This window comes from Dendropsophus ebraccatus, chromosome 1, assembly GCF_027789765.1.
Source record: "Dendropsophus ebraccatus isolate aDenEbr1 chromosome 1, aDenEbr1.pat, whole genome shotgun sequence".
Taxonomy (NCBI): domain Eukaryota; kingdom Metazoa; phylum Chordata; class Amphibia; order Anura; family Hylidae; genus Dendropsophus; species Dendropsophus ebraccatus.
The window spans coordinates 10,220,009-10,232,509 of NC_091454.1; the positions used below are offsets into that span (position 1 = coordinate 10,220,009).

Genomic DNA, 12,501 nt, shown 5'->3' on the forward strand with positions numbered 1-12,501 from the left:
GATATCCAGTATTATATATAAGAGGAGCGGCTGATATCCTGTATTATATATAAGAGGAGGAGCGGCTGATATCCTGTATTATATATAAGAGGAGGAGCGGCTGATATCCAGTATTATATATGAGGAGCAGCTGATATCCTGTATTATATATAAGAGGAGCGGCTGATATCCAGTATTATATATAAGAGGAGGAGCGGCCGATATCCAGTATTATATATAAGAGGAGCGGCTGATATCCAGTATTATATATAAGAGGAGCGGCTGATATCCTTTATTATATATAAGAGGAGCGGCCGATATCCAGTATTATATATAAGAGGAGCGGCTGATATCCAGTATTATATATAACAGGAGCGGCCGATATCCTGTATTATATATATGAGGAGCGGCCGATATCCTGTATTATATATAAGAGGAGCGGCTGATATCCAGTATTATATATAAGAGGAGCGGCTGATATCCAGTATTATATATAAGAGGAGCGGCTGATATCCAGTATTATATATAAGAGGAGCGGCTGATATCCAGTATTATATATAAGAGGAGCGGCTGATATCCGGTATTATATATAAGAGGAGCGGACGATATCCAGTATTATATATAGGAGGAGCGGCTGATATCCAGTATTATATATAAGAGGAGCGGCTGATATCCAGTATTATATATAAGAGGAGCGGCTCATATCCAGTATTATATATAAGAGGAGCGGCTGATATCCAGTATTATATATAAGAGGAGCGGCTGATATCCAGTATTATATATAAGAGGAGCAGCTGATATCCAGTATTATATATAAGAGGAGCGGCCGATATCCAGTATTATATATAAGAGGAGCGGCCGATATCCAGTATTATATATAAGAGGAGCGGCCGATATCCAGTATTATATATATGAGGAGCGGCTGATATCCAGTATTATATATATGAGGAGCGGCTGATATCCAGTATTATATATATGAGGAGCAGCTGATATCCTGTATTATATATATGAGGAGGGGCTGATATCCAGTATTATATATAAGAGGAGCGGCCGATATCCAGTATTATATATAAGAGGAGCGACCGATATCCAGTATTATATATAAGAGGAGCGGCTGATATCCAGTATTATATATAAGAGGAGCGGCTGATATCCTGTATTATATATAAGAGGAGCGGCTGATATCCTGTATTATATATAAGAGGAGCGTCTGATATCCAGTATTATATATAAGAGGAGCAGCTGATATCCAGTATTATATATAAGAGGAGCGGCTGATATCCTGTATTATATATAAGAGGAGCGGCTGATATCCTGTATTATATATAAGAGGAGGAGCGGCTGATATCCTGTATTATATATATGAGGAGGGGCTGATATCCAGTATTATATATAAGAGGAGCGGCTGATATCCAGTATTATATATAAGAGGAGCGGCCGATATCCTGTATTATATATATGAGGAGCGGCCGATATCCTGTATTATATATAAGAGGAGCGGCTGATATCCAGTATTATATATAAGAGGAGCGGCTGATATCCAGTATTATATATAAGAGGAGCGGCTGATATCCAGTATTATATATAAGAGGAGCGGCTGATATCCAGTATTATATATAAGAGGAGCGGCCAATATCCTGTATTATATATATGAGGAGCGGCTGATATCCAGTATTATATATAAGTGGAGCCGCTGAAACATATATCCACACTGTATATAAAGTTATGCCAGTGTTGTTACCCCAGGAGTACTATCCCATGTTCCTCAGCCAGTCACGCAGTCTGTGAGTCACTTCTGTCCGTATTCCGGATGGGTTGGGCGTGTTCCTTAGCACAGATGATGTTACCTGGACATGTCACACTAGTCACACTGGTTGCAGAGCCGCCTGCAGGTGGACTATGTCTTGGGAGATAGCGGAGCAGCTTGTATGATCAATGCCTTTAGCTGCAGCCGCTGGAGGTTGAGCATCTATAGGATTCTTATGATAACGTGGCGGTGTGGCACCTCTCATAGGACTCACCACCTTCTTCTATCCCCACACTATGGATCTTATACCCTTCAGGACCTCTCCAAAACCCTATTTATCTTATTCCATTGAGGAGATACTGAGGAAACCATGTTCTGCCTCTAAGGAAAACATAAACCTGGACTATTCCTCAAGGAAGGAACCTCAAGACTCCACCTCGAAAACACCTGTCATCCGGAGCGTGGGTAAGTACTGTCTATGTACACAATGGAGATGGTGATGTAGCAGAGCTGAGCTATGGGTTATGCATTGTTTCATAGTCTGAAAACTCCATCCGATCTGTGGTGATTTTTGGCAGTAAATATTGGCGGGGTGATATCCGGTGATTTCGGGGGTCACCGCCGCTCGCAGCCTTTCTCCATATAATACCTGACAAGCACCGCAATTATCTGGAATAAAAAGCGGAATTTATTCATGAGAAACGAGCGGCGGCGGCTCCGCGGCCTCCACTGTGTTTAACCTGGACAGTGACAGATATAACAAGGAGGGATCATCCTATATGTTATATGACTGCTAATAAAAGGGGAACTCCAGCCAGTGATCCTCTAATAATAGTTCTATAACTAAACTTTACAGTTTTGCATATTTTCAGCATAAAAAACTGCCATATAGTGCCAGGATAATACTGCTATATACAGCCCACATAATACTACCATATAATACTAGGAAAATACTGCCATATAAACCCACATAATACTACCATATAATACCAGGAAAATACTGCCATATACAGCCGCATAATACAACCATATAATGACAGGATGATACTGCTATATACAGCCGCATAATACAACCATATAATGACAGGATGATACTGCTATATACAGCCCACATAATATTACCATATAATACCAGGAAAATACTGCCATATAGAACCACATAATACTACCATATAATACCAGGAAAATACTGCTATATACAGCCGCATAATACTACCATATAATACCAAGATAATACTGCCATATACAGCCGCATAATACAACCATATAATGACAGGATGATACTGATATATACAGCCCACATAATACTACCATATAATACCAGGAAAATACTGCCATATAAACCCACATAATACTACCATATAATACCAGGAAAATACTGCTATATACAGCCGCATAATACTACCATATAATACCAAGATAATACTGCCATATACAGCCGCATAATACAACCATATAATGACAGGATGATACTGATATATACAGCCCACATAATACTACCATATAATACCAGGAAAATACTGCTATATACAACCGCATAATACTACCATATAATACCAAGATAATACTGCCATATACAGCCGCATAATACAACCATATAATGACAGGATGATACTGATATATACAGCCCACATAATACTACCATATAATACCAGGAAAATACTGCTATATACAGCCGCATAATACTACCATATATTACCAAGATAATACTGCCATATACAGCCACATAATACAACCATATAATGACAGGATGATACTGATATATACAGCCCACATAATACTACCATATAATACCAGTAAAATACTGCTATATACAGCCGCATAATACTACCATATAATACCAAGATAATAATGCCATATACAGCCGCATAATACTACCATATAATGACAGGATGATACTGATATATACAGCCCACATAATACTACCATATAATACCAGGATAACACTGCCATATAGAGCCGCATGTAATACCAGGATAACACTGCCATATAGAGCAGCATAATACTACCATATAATACCAGGATAATACTGCCATATACATCCAGCATAATACTACCATATACTACCATTATAATACTGCCATATACATCCTGCATAATACTACCATATACTACCATTATAATACTGCCATATACAGCCGCATTATACTACCATATAATACCAGGATAATACTGCTATATACAACCGCATAACACTACCATATAATACCAGAATAATACTGCCATATAGAGCTGCAAAATACTACAATATAATACCAGGACTTCACTTACGACCGCTATATACAGCCCACATAATACAAATTCCCTTTGATAGGTTCCACATAATACTGTCATATACAGCTGGTATAATACCACTATATTGCGCCCAAATATTTTTCTGCATCTACAGTAAGTAATGCTCTATAAAACATAATACTGCCATATAGAACATATATGTATAATGCCCAAAAATATTCAGCATCCAAAAAACACATAAGGAGCCCACATAATGCTGCCATATACAGCACGTATAATACCATTCACAACAGAGCAAGTTTGTCAGCTCACCCCCATAATGCTGGTCTCTCTTGCACCATCAGCGTGATTTTTATCACTTTATTTTTTTATTTATGTTTCAATAAATTTTCTACATTTTCTCAGAGCTGTGGGATCCATTTCACTTTTTTCTACATGTATAATACCACCTATATACTGCAGTGCCCAAATAAGACACAGTATCCCTAATGCGGTACTCTAATTCACATAATACTGCCATATAGTGCACATAATGCCACCATATAGCGCCAAAAGTATGTTGCAGCACCTAAATAATTTTTCCACATAGCGCGCACATAAATCCTGCCATATAGTGCCCACATAAATCCTGCCATATAGTGCCCACATAAATCCTGCCATATAGTGCTCACATAAATCCTGCCATATAGTGCCCACATAAATCCTGCCATATAGTGCCCACATAAATCCTGCCATATAGTGCTCACATAAATCCTGCCATATAGTGCCCACATAAATCCTGCCATATAGTGCCCACATAAATCCTGCCATATAGTGCCCACATAAATCCTGCCATATAGTGCCCACATAAATCCTGCCATATAGTGCTCACATAAATCCTGCCATATAGTGCCCACATAAATCCTGCCATATAGAGCTCACATAAATCCTGCCATATAGTGCCCACATAAATCCTGCCATATAGTGCTCACATAAAACTACCTATAAATCCTGCCCAAATATGCAGTATCCAAGTAATGATCCCATAACAAGCCCATGTAATACCACCATATACAACTCACATAAAACCGCCATATGGTATCCAAACCATGATCACTTAAAGAGCCCGTATAATACTGCCATTCACAGTCTCTATAATACCACCATACTGCGCCGCATTCAATTAAGGAAAGTAGTATAAGGCCGGGTTCCCACTACGTAAAAAACAAGGCCGTATTTCATAACAACGTCCATGTTTGCACAAACAACTGCTGTTATTTGTGAAATAACGGCTGTAATGTGCTCAAATACGGCCGTTGTTATGAAAAACGTCCGTGTTGGGGGTTTTTTTTACGTAGTGTGAACATAGCCTAACAGTGGAAGGAGCCGGGTTCTCAGCAGCACAGAGTATTTTAGGAGAGTAGAATAACAGAGGAAGAGGCCGGCTTCTCAGCAGCACAGGAGAGTAGTATAACAGTGGAAGGAGCCAGGTCCCCATCAGCACAGAGGATTTCAGGAGAGGAGCATCTCTTAAAGGGAAGGCATGACCTGTATACTTATAATGATGTCAGGGACTGACAGGTAGAAGATTACAGGAGCAGGATCCCCAGCAGCACAGAGTATTTCAGGAGAGCTTCTAACCCTGCTGTATCCTCGGGGGGGGAATTCTTCGTGGCGATTGCCCTTTAATAAAGTTTTATGCGGAATCCACTTAAAGTGATCTCCACATTTACACTTTTGCTCAGCGAGTCGCTTAAATTCCATCTGGAATGAGGTGAAATCTTCGCCGCGTCCTAATAAATGATTCATTTGTCGGCAATTTTCATTATACGTTTCTATTTTTTTTTTTTATAGATATAAAATTTTAGCAGAAGGCGGCACATTATACGGGTGAGTGGCGGGAAATATTACGACCGGCACCATCTTAGAGCCCCGCAGACCCTCCTCAGCCAGTCATGACCCGGGAACACCCAATAAATTACCCCCCCCACACACACTCATTTCCCTCCAATTTTATACAAACCTTAACGACAATTTTTGTCAAGTAGCAATGAGAAAAATCCAGGGACTTAATGACTTCTATTAAACTTTTACATTTCCACTGTGAACGCGGAGCACCGACCTCTGTATTATAGCGGCCTGGCTGATATCTGATGGTAGGAACCCAGCGAAGGGAGAGACGAAGATTTATCGCTATATTAATAACCACTGGTGAAATATGTCGTTATGGTGTATAATATATAGAGCAGGTAGTATGGAAGGTCTCCTGCGGAAGCCACTAACAGTACAGATATCTATGTTATATTGTAAAGATTGTTTTTACTGTTTTCTGTGTACAAGAATATCGTTATTATATTAATGCCCCCTATATACAAGATACAACTACTATAATACTGCTCCTATATACAGGAATATAACTACTATAATACTGCTCCTATATACAGGAATATAACTACTATAATACTGCTCCTATATACAAGAATATAACTACTATAATACTGCTCCTATATACAAGATACAACTACTATAATACTGCCCCCTATATACAGGAATATAACTACTACCGTATAATACCGCCCCCTATATACAGGATTATAACTACTATAATATTGCCCCCTATATACAGGAATATAACTACTATAATACTGCTCCTATATACAGGGATATAACTACTATAATACTGCTCCTATATACAAGATACAACTACTATAATACTGCCCCCTATATACAGGAATATAACTACTATAATACTGCTCCTATATAGAGGAATATAACTACTATAATACTGCTCCTATATACAAGATACAACTACTATAATACTGCCCCTATATACAAGATATAACTACTATAATACTACTCCTATATACAGGGATATAACTACTATAATACTGCTCCCTATATACAGGGATATAACTACTATAATACTGCCCCCTATATACAGGAATATAACTACTATAATACTGCTCCTATATACAGGAATATAACTACTATAATACTGCTCCTATATACAAGAATATAACTACTATAATACTGCTCCTATATACAGGAATATAACTACTATAATACTGCCCCCTATATACAGGGATATAACTACTATAATACTGCCCCTATATACAGGAATATAACTACTATAATACTGCTCCTATATACAGGAATATAACTACTATAATACTGCCCCCTATATACAGGGATATGAAATTCATGTCGTTCTGTGAGATATCAGTTCTGACAATAACTTTTTATTTTTTTTATTCGTTTAGGATCAGATTTGATATCCCGACAGAATGTTCAGTCTCATTTTGATGCTACTGAGAACTGTTCTTCATCAGTGTCACATCCAGATGGCGATGATGAGCTGAGTGACTCCCCACTAGTCAGTCCCCACAGTAAGTAAATTTTATATAGGTACCTAAATAGACTGCTACTGTTGATTGTCATCATTTCACCAGTAGGTGTCACTGTCCAGGCTGCTGTATATAAAAAATCAATCAGTCTGTACATATTACAGTATTAGCCACAGTGACCCCTTCAGGCCAGGATCTGCATTACACCTTAAGGGAAAAAAAACGAGAATGCCTCGAGTGCCAGCAAAGAACAAGTCTCCTTTTCTCCTTCTATACTGAATATATGAGCGGGAGGATTACTGGTCCAGAATTTAGATTGGGATTTTTACACTCCTCTCCTGAAACACTCTGTGCTGCTCTCACAATTCACTGACTCGACTAGATTTATTAACTTTTTTTTTTTACGGCGAGCAGATGTTTCTCCTCATACAGTCTTGTACTTGAAGGATCAATACCAGATCTCTCTATCCGGCTGTGTTTGCCGGCTGTCGGCCTCCGGGGGATTTTTACCCTGAGATGTGAATTCTCTCTTTTTTATTAAGGCGAACGCAAGAACAAAAGGCGGATTAGAACGACGTTCACCATGGAGCAACTGCAGGAGCTGGAGAGGATCTTCCATGTCACGCATTACCCGGATGTTCAGACGAGAGACAAGCTGGCCGCAAAGATCAAACTTCCCGAGACTCGGGTCCAGGTATCCGATGGGGGTTAAAGGGGGTGAATACCCCACTATCCAAAGCTAAAGGGACGCTCACCAAAAATTACTCCTTAACCTAGAAAAACAGCTCAAAAATCTTAGCCAGAGACGGACTGGCCACCTGACATGTCCGGCAAATGCCAGATGGGCCGATACTCTCTGTGGTTCGGCCTTGTCATTCTCTTGGCCCAAAAATTCTTTCAGCCCTACCGTAGGGGAAAGGAGGCACCGGGTCAGGCGGAAGACATAACCGGCCCTTGGATGGCTGTCCCAGACATCCGGTACACTTGTCCCGGATATCCGGGCCAGCGTTCCACAGCAAGTGGGCCTGTGTGCTCTGAAATGCCAGATCTGAGTTTCAATTCCAGTCCGGACCTGGTCTTGGCCATTAGGTCTTTCCCCTGCAATTTGTCATTCACTGCCTGTTGTTAGGTTCAAAACGCCTCAAGAAACAGCCCCGGCAAGACAGATTCCAGGAAGTAGGAGAGTTTGCTCTGTGCTTTTAAAGGGAAAGAAAGAAATACAGTGTACTTGTGAGTGTCCAGAGGATCTGGACTGTCCATGAAAGTTAAAACAAGGCTTCCCTCACAATTCCCTTTCTTTGCTTTGCTGCTGCTGTTTATTTCCTTTCTGCTCAAAGCACCATACTTTGAGCAGAGGAGTATGTGCTGTGCAGATTACTGCTCTTGCAGACTGTAGAAATTTGAATGCAGCCTTGGATATGACTGTATAGTATAGGACAATAAATGGCCTCATCTAACTGTGGCTCCTGGCCCATCTGGCATTTGCCCGACATGCCAGATGGCCAGTCCGGCCCTGGCTTCATCTTCTTATCTGCCTTCTGGAAATCTGTATTCCAGGGCCGGGTATGACTTCTAACCCTTCTAGTATTTTACCAGAAAGTTCATAGGAAAGTCATGGTGACCGTAGACACCGGCCTGACTAAAGACAAATTATTATGGCACTAAATTACTTTCACGTAACGGACGATTACAAAGCCGTGATGGCGATATGACAAGGACGGATTAATCATTGACTTTTATGGATGGATTTGAGGATTCTGTGCTGAGCTCCATATAATATATTTATAGCCATCACATATTAATGGATTGGAGAGTCACATGACCTCCTACTACCACCGCTCAGCCCTCAATAGATCGGTACACTGACACTGTTAAAAATATGAATTTGAATGAAGCAAATTTCAAAAGTATTTTATTTTGCAGATTTGGTTCCAGAACCGGCGAGCTAAGTGGCGAAAGTACGAAAAACTGGGCAATTTTGGCGGCCTCCAGCACCTCACTGCGATCGGCATGGTGCCGGCACCAAAAGCCGATTCTATGGTAAGATTACATCACATGGAGAAAATGAGTTGGGTTCCAGATCCTAAAGGGGAACTCTAGAAAACAAAAACTCTTACAAATGAACTGGTGTCAGAAAGTTATATAGATTTGTAATTTATTTCTATTTAAAAATCTCCTATCTTCCGGTACTTATCAGCTGCTGTATGTCCTTCCACCTCTGTCCATGTCAGGAACTGGTCAGAGCAGCAGCAAATCCCCATAGAAAACCTCTCCTGCTCTGGACAGTTCCTGACATGGACAGAGGTGGCAGCAGAGAGCACTGTGTAAGACTGGAAAGAATACACTACTTCCTGTAGGACATACAGCAGCTGATAAGTACTGGAAGACTTGCGATTTTTAAATAGAAGTAATTTACAAATCTATACAACTTTCTGACACCAGTTAAGCTGAAAGCAAAAAATCACTGGAGTACCCCTTTATCATTGAATTCAAGTTATTCTGTCCCATTGCTACAGGTATATAAAGTCTGGCCCTTACCAATGTAATCTATGTAATATGGTGTTTGGATATTGGTCCAGCCCACGAGGGGATTGTCCATATGGTGTTTGGATATTGGTCCAGCCCACGAGGGGATTTTCCATATGGTGGTTGGATATTGGACCAGCCCATGAGGGGATTGTCCATATGGTGGTTGGATATTGGTCCAGCCCATGAGGGGATTGTCCATATGGTGGTTGGATATTGGACCAGCCCATGAGGGGATTGTCCATATGGTGGTTGGATATTGGTCCAGCCCATGAGGGGATTGTACATATGGTGTTTGGATATTGGTCCAGCCCACGAGGGGATTGTCCATATGGTGGTTGGATATTGGACCAGCCCATGAGGGGATTGTCCATATGGTGGTTGGATATTGGTCCAGCCCATGAGGGGATTGTACATATGGTGTTTGGATATTGGTCCAGCCCACGAGGGGATTGTCCATATGGTGCTTAAATATTGGTCCAGCCCACAAGGGGATTGTCCATATGGTGCTTAAATATTGGTCCAGCCCACGAGGGGATTGTCCATATGGTGTTTGGATATTGGTCCAGCCCACAAGGGCATTAGAAATCCCATAGCAATGTTTAGAAATTACTTGCTCACAACCATTCTGGGACTTATTCTTGAGGCTTATTTGCTTCACAATCTATTACTGAAAGGATAGAATATTGTTATGATTATGACTTTTCAGATAGAAGACCAGGAGACCCATAATGGCTCCCACCACCCAGCCCAATATTCCCATTGTTACTGTAAGGTGGCTTTTGTGTTATGTGCACCCTTGCAGCCTACAAAATGGCAGCTTAAAGGGAATCTAGCAGAACTTTCACCCATACTAACCTGTTACTATTAACAGATCGGTGTCTCAACACTGAGATAAACGATGTGCTCTATTTGTAAATCATTGGCCCGGTTCCTGAGATATTGGCCAAAAGCATTAAATGCTAATAAGCTCCTTTGGTGCACTGGTGGCTCTCTAAAAGCCCCAAGTGTACTGCTTGCCCTGCTGCTTTATGAATATTCATAATAACTCAGGGTGGGAATGACACGACAACTTAATCATTATAAATACTGATGAAGCAGCATCATCAGCAGGATGGGAATGGGTGCACTGAGGGCACTTTGCAGCCTTTGGTGTACCAAAAAATTGGATTTGCATGTAAAGTGTTTAGGCAATATCTCAGGAACCGGATCACCGATTTACAAACGGATTGCAGCATTCTTTTCAGCATTGAGGTGCTGATCTGCCCATAGTAACAGGTTAGTATCGGCGAGGTTTTGGCTAGATTCCCTTTAAGAATTTCATTCCTAATTAAAATCTTTTAATTCCACAGGACTTTATGTTACATACGAAGATGTCTCCAGAGATGGAATCAGCACGTGGGTATTATTTACCTTTTCAAAATCACTTTACATCAGTCTTGGCACCCAAAATGAGTTACATACGAACATCAATGAGGCCGGTGCCCTACTACGTTTCATTACCCCACTACAGCGGTGCCCTGGCCATGCCAACATAACTCCAGGATGAATCCCTTGAAGTGTCTGCATGATATTCTGGTGCTATGTGGTTCAGTGTAATCTGCAGCAGATGGGGTCTGCACTCCATCACGGGAAGAATTATATCTGTAACTAACGGCGAGCGGTTAATCGCTTCTCTCAGGAGGACGGCCAGAGATGCTCCGCCACCAAAAACTCATTTATCTGTTGTTAAAAAACTGCAGACAAACACGCGGCGTCATCACCGAGAACACAGAAACAATTAAAACACCTCATCATTTATTTATGCCCTCGACGCCGGCAGAAAAAAATGGCGGAAAGAGCGAGCAGATGTTCCCGGAGTCCATTCAACTCGGATTCATGGGACTGTTGTGGAAGACAAGTCGCACGGATGGCGCTGAGGATTTATATGATTGAAAAGTGGAAAATGAAGATCACGAGATGACGAGCTTGCAAAAAAAAAAAAATGGTTCCCAGAGACAAATTTCCAAGATGGACGCGATGTGAGAGAGCGGGAATCCCATCTGCTGGAGGGTTTGTTGGAGACTTAGTGAGCGAAATGGAAGTTTATAATGTTTCTCGTGTTATAATTGAACGAGGAGACTTCTGCGGCTTCATCCTCGAGAGGATAAGAGACATAATGAGAGAGAACAATTAGCAACACATTGAGTTTTATGACTATTCAAAGACTGGTAGAGATGAAGTGGTGACAATACCGCATAGTGAAGTGGTATGCACACAGTGAGGTGGGGAGCATACAGTGTGGTGGGAAGCATACAGTGTGGTGGGGAGCATACAGTGATGTGGGAAGCATACAGTGATGTGGGAAGCATACAGTGAGGTGGGGAGCATACAGTGAGGTGGGAAGCATACAGTGAGGTGGGGAGCATACAGTGAGGTGGGGAGCATACAGTGTGGTGGGGAGCATACAGTGATGTGGGAAGCATACAGTGATGTGGGAAGCATACAGTGAGGTGGGGAGCATACAGTGAGGTGGGGAGCATACAGTGATGTGGGAAGCATACAGTGATGTGGGAAGCATACAGTGAGGTGGGGAGCATACAGTGAGGTGGGAAGCATACAGTGAGGTGGGGAGCATACAGTGAGGTGGGGAGCATACAGTGTGGTGGGGAGCATACAGTGATGTGGGGAGCATACAGTGTAGTGGGGAGC

General features: G+C 41.3%; 1 protein-coding gene across 1 annotated transcript; it reads left to right on the plus strand.

Annotated features, from left to right (window-relative positions):
• The first annotated feature begins 1,864 nt into the window (after nucleotides 1–1,864).
• Nucleotides 1,865–12,166, plus strand: ISX (intestine specific homeobox). Its single transcript, XM_069951903.1, has 5 exons — nucleotides 1,865–2,191; nucleotides 7,201–7,326; nucleotides 7,827–7,978; nucleotides 9,208–9,324; nucleotides 11,163–12,166. Exons 1-5 carry the CDS (start codon nucleotides 2,023–2,025, stop codon nucleotides 11,346–11,348), a joined length of 750 nt encoding a protein of 249 aa, XP_069808004.1. The 5' UTR covers nucleotides 1,865–2,022; the 3' UTR covers nucleotides 11,349–12,166.
• Nucleotides 12,167–12,501: the final 335 nt, after the last annotated feature.

Bases quoted from the DNA above. Each gene is read 5' to 3' on its own strand.
- ISX (XM_069951903.1), top strand. From the start codon at position 2,023: ATGGATCTTATACCCTTCAGGACCTCTCCAAAACCCTATTTATCTTAT. The intron at 7,327-7,826 runs GTAAGTAAATTT...TTTTTTATTAAG, and splicing joins CCCACTAGTCAGTCCCCACA to GCGAACGCAAGAACAAAAGG. The intron at 7,979-9,207 runs GTATCCGATGGG...TTTATTTTGCAG, and splicing joins TTCCCGAGACTCGGGTCCAG to ATTTGGTTCCAGAACCGGCG.